Source organism: Pseudonaja textilis, chromosome 2 (genome assembly GCF_049901715.1).
Source record: "Pseudonaja textilis isolate UNSWEBS1 chromosome 2, rPseTex1.2, whole genome shotgun sequence".
In the NCBI taxonomy this organism is placed as follows: domain Eukaryota; kingdom Metazoa; phylum Chordata; class Lepidosauria; order Squamata; family Elapidae; genus Pseudonaja; species Pseudonaja textilis.
The window spans coordinates 238,519,818-238,533,810 of record NC_141991.1 but is presented as its reverse complement, the minus strand read 5'-3'; the positions used below and the strand labels follow the sequence as shown (position 1 = coordinate 238,533,810).

Below are 13,993 nucleotides of genomic sequence, written 5' to 3'. Positions count from 1 at the left end.
AGGGGAAAGAGACATTGTGATCTCAGGAAGAGGTAAGCTATTTCAAAAGGAATGGGGGTTGCAAGTAACTGGGCCGCCACCAACCTTATATGGGATACAGTACTTTGGTTGGCTTATTGGACCAGCAGATTTTATTCTGTAGGGTCTCACTGCAGGGTCTCATGGTACCCAAATTGTGGGCTATAAAGGGCTTTATAGGGAATAATGAACACCTGGAAGCAAACTTGTGAACAAGGCCAGCTTCAGCAATAGGAGTATTATCCAGCTATTATAGCCTCCCTTTGTGGCAGATGCACTTTGCTGTAATGTTCAAGTTATCTTCAGAGATAGCTCTATGTATAGCAAAATGCAATAGAGAGAAAATCAGGATATGATTACTGATGTCAAAGCATACGCACATCCATTGGTGGGATTGAATGTACATCTCAGTGGGAGAAACCTACATCATTTTTGTAGCTTCAGGAAAATAAAATAAGACATACTTTCAAGGTATGGGTTGGTAGCAATGGAAATGTTAATGTCCAAATTTGGTGCACCTATTATTTGAACCCAAAGCTAAGAATTTGCCTTCTGTTTCCCCTCCTGCATTTCTCATTCAACTGAAGAGGAATAAAAATTGTCTTTGAATTGAAAAGCCCTGTTATCCACCCCTTCCCATAAAAAATTCCTCCAAACCACATAAAACAAATGACATTGCAAATAAAAACCTTATCTTTTAAGAATAAAGCAAAAAAAAAAATATCAACCAAGCAGTATTGTTCAGAGATCTCTTATGAGATTAAGCTGAGCAAACTGAAGGTGTGGTTTGAAAGGTGAAAGCTATGCCACTTGCAAAGCTGACAAAATCAGAGGAGAAATATAGCATGTTGTTCCAATGAAGGTGAATACTGGCTTCTAATACTGCCTATGTGTCTTGCAATTCATTGTGGGGGCAAAACACATTGTTCCTAATAAATATTGTGGCTTGTTTGCTGGGTACAGATGTGGCATGCATCTTGCTTTGCGCCTGCACCAAACAGATAAGCACTTTGAGCACTAAAATCAAGAAGTCTGACTCATTCCTAGTAGAATACAATACAAATTAGAACATCAATAGTAAAGCTTTTTGGCTTTCATATCCCCAGCCCAAACAATGCAAAGAAGCAGATGATTCTGTTTTATAAAATCATATAATCCAAATATACTGCTAGAATAGAAAAGAATTTTTTGTTGGCCAAGTGTGATTGGACACAATTGGCCAATTTGCCTTGGTACAAATGCTCTCAGTGTACATAAAAGAAAAGATACATTCCTCAAGAGTCAAGAGTCATAAAGTATAACACTTAATAATAGTCATAGGGTAAATAAGCAATCAAATCATACGAGGAAACAGTCAATATTGTCTTTGTCTGTAACAGTCAATGTTGTCAATATTTGGACAATACTGCTATTGTCCAAAGAATTATTCAAGGAAGAGGAAGATTAATAATTATTTTTTTATGCCACCACTCTCACTGATACAGCAACTCTAGGTGGCTTACAATATAATTAAAAAGTAAAAAAGAATACAAAGCAATTAAATTTAGGAGAAGTAAATAGAAACACTTAAAAATGAAGGTGATAGGTGGCTGGAGTAGGGATCATCAGCTACTCCCAATGTAGCAGACCCTATCAGGTCTCCAGGTCAAGTAACAAGCCAAGTTTTCAGGCTCTTCCAGAAGACCAGGAGAATGGGGGCAGACCTTACTTCCAACAGGAGCATATTCTAGATCAGTGGTGGCTAACCTTTTTGGGCTCCTGTGCCAAAAATTGCCAGCACCCAGAAGGCAATGTGCATGCCCTCCCAGGCTCTCTGCGCATGCACACACAATCCTCCCACGCCACTTCCTTACCTGCAATGTGCCTCCCAGCTGATTTTCAGCCCATTTGAGGCCTTTTTCGGCCTCCCAGAGGCTCGAGGAAAGCTTCTGCAGCCTTTGCAGGCCAAAAAGTGGGCCCATTTCATCAATTACGGTATTTCCAGAAATATAGGAAGTGATGAAATGGGCCTATTTTTCGGCCTGCAAAGGCTTTCCTCAAGCCTCTGGGAGGCTGAAAAAGGCCTCAAACAGGCTGAAAAACAGCTGGGAGGCACGCACATGCGCAGTGAGGTAAGTTTGCCTGCGGTTCGCGTGCCGGCACAAATGGCTCTGTGTGCCACCTATGGCACGCATAAAAAAAAACATGGCGTGCCATAGGTTCGCCATCACAGTTCTAGATTGTCTACCACTCTGAAACCATGTCTCTGTATTCATACAAGATCAGTGGTGTTGGAGATCTGAGTTAATTATTTCCAGCTCTGTTTCTATATGGTTGAACCTCTGCAAAGTTAGTTCTTCTATTGTATGGGTTCTCTCTTATCACCAAGCCCCACCCAACCAGGACAATTAAGATTGCAACGTTTGCTTTCAACTGGCACTTGCTGCCATTGCCTTCCCATCCATTTCCAATCTGAGTTACAGCAGAAAAGCTGAAATAACAAAAATGTCTTTCCCTTTCTAGTACTTGAGATAGATGGGGGTATCTTAAACTAAACTTAAAGTTTGCAGAACTATAAGCCTTCTGAATAGGTTACCAACTTGTAACCTTCCACTTTTAAAACTTGTAAAACTATTAGATTTCTACTTGTGTCCTAGAAATTTTCAAGCTAGGATTTTGGCTACATTTTGATTTTTTCTTTGCCTTCCATACAACAGCTGTTCTTTCTGGAGAAATTCAAAAGACTATCCCTTCCCCCAAGCTTCTTCTTCACTGTTTAATTTCATGGGGAGACAGCAGAGTTCAGGATTTACTAAACTGGTTCTCACTGGCAATTGTGTCTCTCTTGTGATCTAACAGGGATCTCTAAAGCTTTGCACTGCTAGGGCCTGTTAAATTTGAGGTGCTGCGCATCTTTTTCTCAATGGAGGGGATTCTCGCTTGAGCTCTTTTCCTGACTCTTAAGCTTTAGGTCTTATAAGGAAATGTTAACTGGAACATTTTGCAGTTTCTCTTGCAAATAAGCAGGTGAAACAAGCAGGGTGGAATTGAAGGGTGTGCGTATGTATTCTTTCTCTTTTTTGTGTGTGTTCTATTGGGAAAAGGACCCAAAGTTGAGTAAAAGGTCTCCTAGCCACAACTGCTATCTGCTCCTCAGTTACCTCCCATATATCTAGGACAGGGGTGTCAAACTTGATTTCAGTGAGGGCCATATCAGGGTTGTGTTTGACTTCGGGTGGCCAGGGTGGGCATGACCAGCTCAACGTCACTTGTGTCGGGGGTGCCTGTGGTGGCAAGAGCGCTCTGTCAGCAAAAATGGACTCCTGAGCTCCATTTTTTGCTACGACAGCCTCCTGCAACCTTCTGCCAGCAAAAATGGAGCTTGGGAAGGCCTATCCATGGCCCTCCCAAGCTCCATTTTCACTGGCAGAGGCACCGCAGGTCAGTCCTTTGCTGTTTCCAGGGCAGCCCTGATGGCCAGATCTAAGCACACCTGCAGGCCTGATCCGGCCCCCGGGCCTTGAGTTTGACACCCCTGGTCTAGGAGGATCCTCCAAACTGTGCACAAGGTCTGTGTATGGTAGTGCGCCCATCCAGGGTCAAACATGGAAAGTCCTTGGAATCTGTAACAATATGTAGAAAAGCCAGTAGGGAGGAGAATGGAATAAGGAAATGCTGCCTGAGAGACAGCATGCTCCCCAACTTGATAGTGGGCAGGACAAGAATCTCAGAAGGGACCCTTCCTAGTTTCTTGGGCTATAAAGAAGATGGCAGAATACTGTACTTTGAGACTTACAAAATTGATGTCAGCATTACCAGATAAACCAGACAGGAAACACGACCAGGTAAGCTAATTCTACTTTATTGTAAAGCTACATTAACAATCTTGCAAATATGAAAGTAAGGTTTTTCTGCTGGTTCATTTAGAGCCCAAGAAATTAGGGAGAGTCCCTTTTAATCCTCTTGCTCTGCCAGCTGAGGGCTCTGGTGCCTCTTATTTGACTCTTTCCTAGGCAGCAGCATCTCTTCACCCAATCTCCCAAGGTCTTTCCTACATACCTTTATAAGAGCTGTGATGGCACCGTGATTAAAATGTAGTGTTGCAAGCTGACTCTGCTCACTGCCAGGAGTTCAATCCTGACTGGCTCAAAGTTGATTCAGCCTTCCATCCTTCCAAGGCCAGTAAAATGAGGAGCCAGATTGTAGCTGACTGAAAAAAAAAGTTTTATGTGTGTGGTGGGCAGAATTGTTTGTGATTAAAAATGCCATCCATTCATAGGAATAAATTTGTATCGGGATCTCAGTGTGGTAAGGACTTTTTAAAAACAACTTACTTATACCCAGCACAAACAATTCTCACCCAACCCATGAATCAATGTTTCCTTTTTGGGTTGTGGGAGGAGAGGCCGTTAATGCAATTTTGATGCAAAATTGGTGGGCAGAGAGCACCTGGGGAAGTTGTGATAACATCCTGTCAATAGCTTGGGAGTGCCCCTCTGTTTATGAGAAGATAGCTCTTAGGTATATATTATTCCCCTTCTCTTGGCAGGTGTTAAATTAGAGAATGGGTGCCTCTGCTTTAGCTTAATAGTGGCAAGTAGGAATACAGAGAAGAAGCAATCAAATAAAATACCAGGGTACAATTTGCAAAGCTCTGTTAAATAAAACTTCTAAGTGCCATGTGGAGGAATTTGAGATATCCAAGAGGGCTTTCATTGGCTAATCCTTTTTGGCGCAGGTATTTCTTGTATGTAGAAAAGGAAATAAGCCCTAGCTGCTCATCAGTCTTCTATGGGGCCAATACACTGTAGCCTGTACAATGATGATGACAGGTATCAGGATGTCCTGGTTCAAATAATCCAGTTATGCATTGGCCCCCACATCTGCTCCAATGATATAAGTCATATACCTTGCCTGGTGATGTCATGATACATGTATTGTACTCTGTCCCCAGCCCAAGTGGGACAGTAGAAGGTTCGTTGAAACATAGCCTTCGTTCTGAATAAGGCCCATTTTATTTCGCTTTTTAAAGCACGATAAAATGGTTTGAAAGGTTCTGCAGAGTAGGACTGAATTCTGATAAGATCATCGGTACGCAATGGGAAATCATCTGAGTAATAAGTTTGTTAGGACACAAAGCATATTGAAAAACTAATGAGAGATGATATTCCTTTGTATTGTTTCCAGCATATTTTGCTTGCTCTATATTGTGTACACTAAGACAGACTATCTCTCTCTCTCTCTCACACACACACACACATATACACCGTGTTCTTCAGAATCTCTCCTTTCTATTCCCCTCTCTCAATCTTTTCTCTGCAGACACTTACCTTTTTCTTCCACAGAGAGTTTGATTTTGTACTTGGGATAACCCAAACTGAGAGGAAGGCTTTTTGTTTTTATTTATTTATTTATTTGTTTGTTTGTTTGTTTGTTTACCTGTTTGCTTTTTTTACAGAACATTTACTGGACAGATGGAACATTTCCCTGGGTCAGGGACAAAGGTCTGGCATGTTATAGCAGATGGAAAACATTGATGCTAATGTTCAAAGGGTGCAAAGATAGCATTTCCCCCCACAAATAACAGCTTTTAAAATATGAACCAACTAAGGTAGAGTTATTGGTTGGTTGTTGCAGACTTAAGCTGGATTTGTTTGTTTTCAGTGCTGTGTTTGTTTAGAGGAAAGTTACCTTGAATGCAGCAATCTTCTACATTCTAGTTCTACCTGCAGCTGTCATTATCTGAAACTAATCTTGCCCTTGTTGGTGTAGAATATATTTTAAAAATATTTTCCTGTTCTAATGTAATTTATAATTCAGTTAATTTAAACTGTCAAATGTTTTTTGCAACAATGCAAGTTCTTTTCCTGTACACTTTGCAAAGAAACTTCATAATAAAATAAATCCCAGTGTAATTGAGCATAGCAAGTTTGATAATAAGAGAATAATCTGTGGCTGTAAAAATAAGAGAAAACGAAACTGGATCTTTACATTCAGTAAAAGGACCTTCCTAACAATATGGATGGGGAAATGGTTTTATTTCCTCTTAATTGTGTTTGGATGTACTGCTCTTTAGTTTTTTACAAGCAAAGATTTTGAATTAATATGCAACGGTTAGAGGTTTAGCTAATTGTTTCTAAAGAAGTAATACATTTATGTGGGGTATTATGTTTTTTAATGCTATGAGAAAATCTGCTTTGGTAACCAAATCAGTGGTTTGTTGATCAAAGCAATCAGGTAGCTATACAGTTACATCTTTCTGATTCATTTTTCTCTTATTTCCATAGGATTTTAAAATGATTCTGCAGAGAGCAGGCCAAATTCAACCATTTAATGGAGATAACATCACATTATAAAGAAATTAAAATTAGGGCAGGGGAATAAAAGTCTGCAACTGGTTTTCAGCACCACAGAAGTATTTCCCAAATGACCTAAATGTTGGGTTAATTCTTACTCACTTGTAGAGCTGTGTCCTTTAATTGGAATAAAAATGGTTTTGTGTGCATTCTCTTTTAAATAAACGTGGATTTAATTGAAGCTGAGGGGTGGTTCAGACAATTTTTTTCAAACAATCGTAAATATAGCACGATCTGAAATGGTGCAGCTATAATTTTGTGGATTTAAGAGGTTGTGTGCACAATGCTATGGATGCTCTGTTACGGAGAAGAAGATAGCAGACAGAATGTATGACCTCTTATCTCATATTTTTGATTGGCTGGCAAAAAAAAATAGTTCCTTTGATTTGCTGTTCTACTGGTCTCCCCCACGGTCATGGCAGAATGGTGAAGAGAAGAGTTCCACGCCCAGAGGTACCATGCATATTTTCCCTGACAATATCCTTCCTCCAGCCTGCTTGTCATGGTTTCAAAACAGTACAATGGGATGGTTCCTCCATTATAGTCTGTAGAGATTCTCAGTTATCCAGGTCATGGTTGTCCCAAAGGTGCTTTTTCAGGAGACAACTGGACTTTCTTGTTTTTTCTTTTGAAGATGTTTCACTTCTCATCCAAGAAGCTTCTTCAGCTCTGACTGGATGGTGGGGAATGGAAGGATTTATATTTCTTGCAGACAGCGGGTCATAAATCCTTCCATTCCCTACCATCCAGTCAAAGCTGAAGAAGCTTCTTGGATGAGAAGCGAAACATTTTCAAAGAAAAAACAAGAAAATCCATGGATCCTCCATTATAGATTCTCCCTCCCTTTGATTCTTGAGATTGTCTAAAAGGATGAGAGCCGTTCCATGCACTAGACAGGCCTAGATGGGATTTTTCCATTGGGGAACCTCCTGTATTTACATTAGGGTTTAAATGTTTTTGCAAATAAATGCTAATTGCATTTACAATGTACACTTTTATGAGAGGACATTTAATGACAAAATGATTCAAACATTTAACACGAGCAATGCCATTATTTTTCTAATATCAAGCTTGCTAATTGGAAGTAAATCCCCTGCAGCCTAGAAATACAGCCTATATAGCCTAGCATACTATGTATGCTTGATATATGAATAGACTTAATGAAGTCATTTTTATGGGTGATATGACTTTGATTTTATATTGCTTTTTAAGTGGGGTGATAGAGAGCTTCCATATAAATAATTCTGTTTTTTAAATCATTTTATTTTTTGCAAATTCAGACTATTATTTCCTAACTTTTATTTTATGCTGTATCTTCATTGCCAAATCCATTCCACGGGGCAGACTGATGTTTCTATGCCAAAAAGAATTTCTTCCTACGCAGAACCAGTTAGATCTAGTAGTTAATGCACCAGGTTAGAAACAAGGAAATTGTGAGTTCTTCTGCTGCCTTATATGTGAAAAGCTGGCTGGATAACTTTGGACCAGCCATTCTCTCAGCCCAATTTACCTCACAGAATTGTTGCTGTGGGGAAAAATAGGAGGAGGAAAATGTATTAGGTTTGCTGTCATAAAAATAATAAAGGTACAATTTTAAAAATCTAAAATTTAAAATAATATATTAATCTTCCTACAAAAGCAAATTGTTTGGTGTGAACTATATGGAATAATAAAAGAGAATGAAAAAAGGTACCCCAACAATATCCTGGAGCAATGAAAGTTCATTGTAGATTTGTTTGTGCTTTGAGTTAGGGGATTTCAGATTCCAAATGTTTTTGCACGAGCGTGTCTAGAAGTCCCAGCCAATATAAGCTGTGAGTGTGTGATGATCATAACTGCATATTAACATCTGAAAAACCATAAACTTCCTATAGCAGGGATGTCAAACTCGCATTGTCACAGCATTGTCACGTGGCTTACTATGACTTTCCCCCCCTTCACTAAACCAGGCATGGGCGTGGCCAGAGGGTGATGCATCCAGCCCGCGAACTGCAAGTTTGGCAGCCCTGCCCTATAGGGTCATATATCTTACAGGTCGTACAAGTCTAGGACAGTGTTTGTCAACCATAGCAATTTAAGATGTCTGGACTCAACTGTCAAAATTCCCAAACCAACATGCTGGCTGGGGAATTCTGGGAGTTGGCAACCACGTGTCTTAAATAAACCCTCTTTTAAGTAACGATACTGAAAGTCACTTGGATGAAATGACATTTCCTTGTGTTTGCATATTGTTGTGTTATGTGTGATATGTACAGTGGAATCTTATACAATCGTTTTCAGTGAGCATATGTATGGTGTTGACTCTGCTCATTTTACATATTTCAGACTAACCACTTCACCTTAAACTAAGAGCTACTTTCTAGACAGCCACAAATATTACAGTCCTTCATCAGTGTTGAAACCTCAACCTCCTTCTTCATCTATCTTATCACCATCAAGACGTGAAAATTATGAGCTGAACTAGCAACTGCGTCTTCCAACTCTTTCCCCCTCTTATTTAAGGCAAATCAATAAGAATTTCATGCAGGACCACCCAGATCTTTAAAATCAGATTACTTTTATTCAGATATAGTGACAGTTATCACAGCTCAGAAGCACCAGAGGCAAAATATTTAAAAAGTACTAATAAAAATTTCAGAATAGAGAACGGCACAGGGTTTTATCATCTTCTGGATTATATTCTGTCCCCCCCACCACCTCATTCTTCCCAACCCATACGGTCTGACAAAGCTTATTTTCTTGCTGCAGCAGCTCCAATAAAGGCATTTCCCCACCAAATAAGTTTTATTTTGGCACACACACAATATCACACAATGTCAAGTAAAATGGCTTTCTTAGAGGGGCATTATGTACAGAGTTAAACTTATTCAGGGGTGCCATGCCTTAGGCTCCTCTCTGAGTTACTGATCACCTTTCTAGCCCTTGTTTAAATCTACTAGTGCAGTGCAATTATCTAATGATTGTCTGCATAAAAACTGAACAATGCCGTTGCACAAAAACAGACAATTTGCAGCCAAAGCTCTTCCTACATGTATTTGCAGCTGTTGAATTTCATCAAGATTTTATCCTCAGAAAATGGTTTTTGGAAAGAGGGTTTTGTTTTGTTTTTAATTCTTGTAATAAGGGAAAAAAAACAATATGGGGCTTATATTAGGTACCTGAATGAAAATCCTGTTTTATTTCAAGATCTTTTGTAAAAAAACAGTAAGCGTTCAGCACACAGACTAGAAGCTAATCGGAGTTTTCTTGTGCCTCCACTTGCTTCTGATGTCGTATTCCTGACTGAGTTAAAGGTTGATCATGAGTTAGGAACAGCAACATGGACTTTGTGCTTCCCCATGAACTGTTAGCATCTGAAAATTAAATCTTGGAAGGTTCATTGGTTACCAAGCTACATACTTTCTCTCCAAAATGAATATCAAATTGGATTATATTGATATCTGGACAGCAAAATAATGTTTGTAGCCAGGCCCAAAAGCAATGGAGTAATAAAAATGGCAATGTTACAGTTGCTTTTTCTTTGCAGGACAAGCAGTTCCATTTTTTTTTAAAAAAAATAATAATAAATGAGTGCTAATGCCATTCTTTTTTGGATCTCTAACTTTTGAGGAGCCTCCCATGGAGTGAATCTCACTGTTTGAGAAGTTAAAACAAGGGTATGATGAAGCGAAGTATATCTACCCTGGCTTGCTCCAAGAAGCATCATGAAGGAACATCCATGGCAGGGAAGAGTGCAGGTGTTTCTTTAAAAAGTTGTTATGACATGACAATTAAACACCTGCATCTTTTTAAAATGTGTGGCATGATTTGCACCAAGACAAATTCCCTGTGATTGGACAAATTCCAATCACACTTGGCCAATAAAGAATTCTATTCTATACATACCTTGAAAGGATTAGGGCTTCGATTGCATCTGCTACCTCTATTGGTTGATCAACCCTCTTCCTTGAAGATACTCCTGTGGCCATGATTTCACTGAATGAGTGATGGCAAAGAAGCATGGATTGGGAATGCATAGCTGAAGGTAAAGGCAAAAATAAGCTAAAATCAGAGACAGTGAAATCGAGCTTGCTGCTTTAAAATAATCAGCTACATTAATGTATTTGGACTGGCAGTTAGGACTTAAAGAAAACTTTCTGATCAGATCATGAAAAAAAAAACCCTACAGAAATCTGGTTTAGATGAAAAATGTGGGCCTCATACACTGATTTGTTTTAGTTAACGTTTTCAGCCCTGTGGTTCTTCGGATTAAGTCACTGTAAGCAGTATTATAAACCACAGGTAAATATGTGTCACAAACCTACATGTGCTGTCTAAGCAGTCTCAAATCTGTACTAAAAGAATTAGAGATTGAGTAAATAAATCCTACAGTTGTTTTTGTCCTTATCAAAACCGTTACATAACTATTTCTATAAGGACAAAGCTACATCTTGCATGTGGTTTTTCTTTCTTTATTATGAAGCTCCTAAAGCTATCACTGAACTTTATGAAGCTTATGAAGCTCCTAAAACTGTTGTTAATCTGTGAAGCTAAAGCTCTGATAGACTATGAGAAGGACATCTTACTACCCTGCTCTGTCTATGATTGCTTTCCTCCTGGGAAAAAGATGGCTACATACTTATTTCTGGCCAAGCAAGCATATATAGATAGACCTCAACTTAGCCTCAACCTCAACTCACCATTCAATTAGCAACCATTCAAAGTTACAACGGCACTGAAAAAGGCGACTTACGACTGGCCCTTACACTTATGACCATTGCAGCATTCCTATGATCACGTGGTCATAATTTGGACCCTTGACAACTGTCATGTCTTTATAATGGCTGCAGTGTCCCAGAATCATATGACCACCATATGGAATCTTCTAGCCAGTTTCCAACAAGCAAAGTCAATGGGAAGAGCTGGATTTGCTCCGTTGGCCGTATAAGTCCCTTAACAATTGTAATGATTTGCTTAACAACCATGGCAAAAAGAAAAAAGAAAACCCACAACCAAGTCTGTAAAATTGACACGACTCACTTAACAACTACTTTTTACTTAAACACAGAAATTCTTGTCCCAATTATGTTCCTAGGTCAAGGACTACCTGTAAAATGTTGGAAAGAAAGTGATCGTTTATTATTTATTAAATCTATATGTGTCCCGTTTCTTTATTAAGTGATTCTGGGTGGATTATAGCACAGTAAAACAACAATATAAAACAGTGACATTGTTAAAGCATTAAAAATAGTAAGTAAAACATTAAATGTTAACAAACAAACAAAACCTAGATAAAAAGGATTTTAAAAATTTCAGTAAGAAATAGTTTTCTTTCTGAAATCCTGCCCATTATTTGATTGCCCTGTGAAGACCTATCATTATTTGACTGACAGAAAAGATTACAAAGCAGCCTGTGAAAGAGAAAAAAAAAAGCAACCATTTTTGTCTTTTAAGCCTTCCTCTGGTCTGCAGATGATAAACCTACCAAGGTGGTAGCAATGTTTAGCTTCTTCAGTTCCGCTTCTTGGATGAGAAGCGAAACATTTTCAAGGAAAAAGCCAAGAAAGTCCTGTTGCCTTTTAGAAAAGCATCTTTGGTGCAGCCGTGACTTGGATGATTGAGAATCTCCATAGACACTTTCGAGAACTTTCCAGTAAAGGAGATCATGTGAGTGGGTTGTCCAGGTATTCAGCTGAATGCACTAAAGGGCATTAGAGATACAGTAGGTATTAGACCTGAAAATCCTTTTAACCTTCCCACTTTTAGGAAAGGAGAAATACTCTCCCATTGATTTGATTATAAGTATAGCTGTATTATTTGATTTGAATACAGCAAACTCGCCTTCCAATTGCCAACTAAATCAATGCAGATAGGGTGAGAAAGCAATTGGGCCACTCTCTCCCTCATAAGCCCTACATACATTCTACTGATAGGCCTTCAGGGCTGCCTATCCCATATGGGAGTTGATATGGTAGAAACAGTGATGGGCTTGGTGAGTGTGGCTTGGATACCATGAAATCTTCATTCCTACTCCAGAGGAAGGATACTGCAAAACCCCATTCCCTCCCCACCCCACTAACCTGCTTTTCAGCTCCATTCTCCTGTGCAGGGCAACAAAAGAAGACCCAGCCAATCAGCTGGGACTTGGAAGGCAGAGAATAGATGGGGGTGGGGCCAGTCAGAGGTGGTATTTTCTGGTTCTCCAAACTACTCAAAATTTCTGCTACCGGTTCTCCAGAACTGGTCAGAACCTGCTGAATACAACCACTGGGTAGAAGCTGCTCTTTCCTTCACTCTAAAAAACATTGCAAACATTTGCAAATGCATGTTCAAGATCGATGGAAAGAATCTGATTTAAAAACAAAAAAAACAATAGGGGAAAAAACCCAAACATTCAAAAATTAAAGTGAGGATTTTGTATGAAACCACTGGGTTCAAATGCTTGCCTAGTTAACTAGACTTTGGTTGAAATGGGTCTTATTTTCCTAAACTTTGCAGATATTTATCAACTATAGGAGGGAGTCAATAACTACACTTTGCCACTTTCTTCATGGATAAGATAGAAAAACCTCAAAATTAAATTGTCATTCGAGACAATGATGAATCTGCATACAGACTGGAGGTTGTACAACTTGCCTCGTGGTGTAACTGGAACAATCTGGAGCTGAACACATTCAAACCATAGAAATGGTGGTAGACTGTAGGAGAAACCCTCCCATACTACCACCTCTTACAATATTAGACAACACAGTATCAACAATAGAGACCTTCAAATTTCTAGGTTCCATTATATCACATGACCTAAAATGGACACCTAACATCAAAAACGTCATCAAAAAAGCACAACAAATCATATTCACGGAATCATTCTAATTTTAAAATGAAAAGCATTCATGCTCTTGTCACTAATAAACTAAATATTGATCTAGCTCCACCTTAAGAGTATATGGTTTCTGACTGAAAGATTTCTAAAACCCTATTTTGTACAAGTATACCATTTGTTGTAGGTTGTGTTAATTGTGCGCCAACTCAGAAAGCTCAAACTGCCCAAGGAGCTGCTGATACAGTTCTACAAAGGAATTATTGGCACTGTCATCTGCACCTCTATAACTGTCTGGTTTGGTTCTGCAACCCAACAGGACAGACACAGACTTCAGAGGATAATTAGGACTGCAGAAAAAACAATTACTACCAACCTGCTTTCAGTGGAGGACCTGGATACTGCAAGAGTCAAAAAGGGGGCTGTGAAAATATTTACAGACCCCTCACATCCTGGACATAAACTGTTTCAACTCCTTCCTCAAAAAAACACTATAGAGCACTGCACACCAGAACAACTAGACACAAGGACAATTTTTTTCCCAAACGCCATCACTCTGCTAAACAAATAATTCCCTCAACATTGTCCAACTATTTACAAAGTCTGCACTACTATTACTATTGATCTTCTCATCACTCCTTATTACCCATCCCCTCCCATTTATGACTATATGACTGTAACTTCGTTGCTTGTACCCTTACAATTTATATGGACTGTTTCCTAGTGTTGAAAGGTGTCAAAATGCCTTTCTTTCGAGGATTCGATTTTCCCGCTGGGAGAGCTCCGGCACAAGGATACGGACAACTGCTTGAAAGCTGGATCTTTTTATTTTTCAGGAAGG

General features: G+C 39.2%; 1 protein-coding gene across 3 annotated transcripts in view; it reads left to right on the top strand.

The window, feature by feature from the left end:
- SPEF2 (sperm flagellar and cilia associated 2) overlaps positions 1 to 6,534 on the top strand; it is a 106,722-nt gene extending 100,188 nt beyond the window's left edge. The window contains exons 37-38 of one of the 3 annotated variants that reach the window (XM_087927381.1): positions 5,456 to 5,608; positions 6,285 to 6,401. In XM_087927381.1, coding sequence (XP_087783507.1) covers positions 5,456 to 5,581 — 126 coding nt within the window. In that variant the 3' untranslated portion in view covers positions 5,582 to 5,608; positions 6,285 to 6,401. Of the gene's footprint in view, positions 1 to 5,455; positions 5,609 to 6,284 lie in introns of all 3 variants that reach the window. The other 2 variants (XM_087927382.1, XM_026713728.2) reach the window with 2 other exon arrangements.
- Positions 6,535 to 13,993: the final 7,459 nt, after the last annotated feature.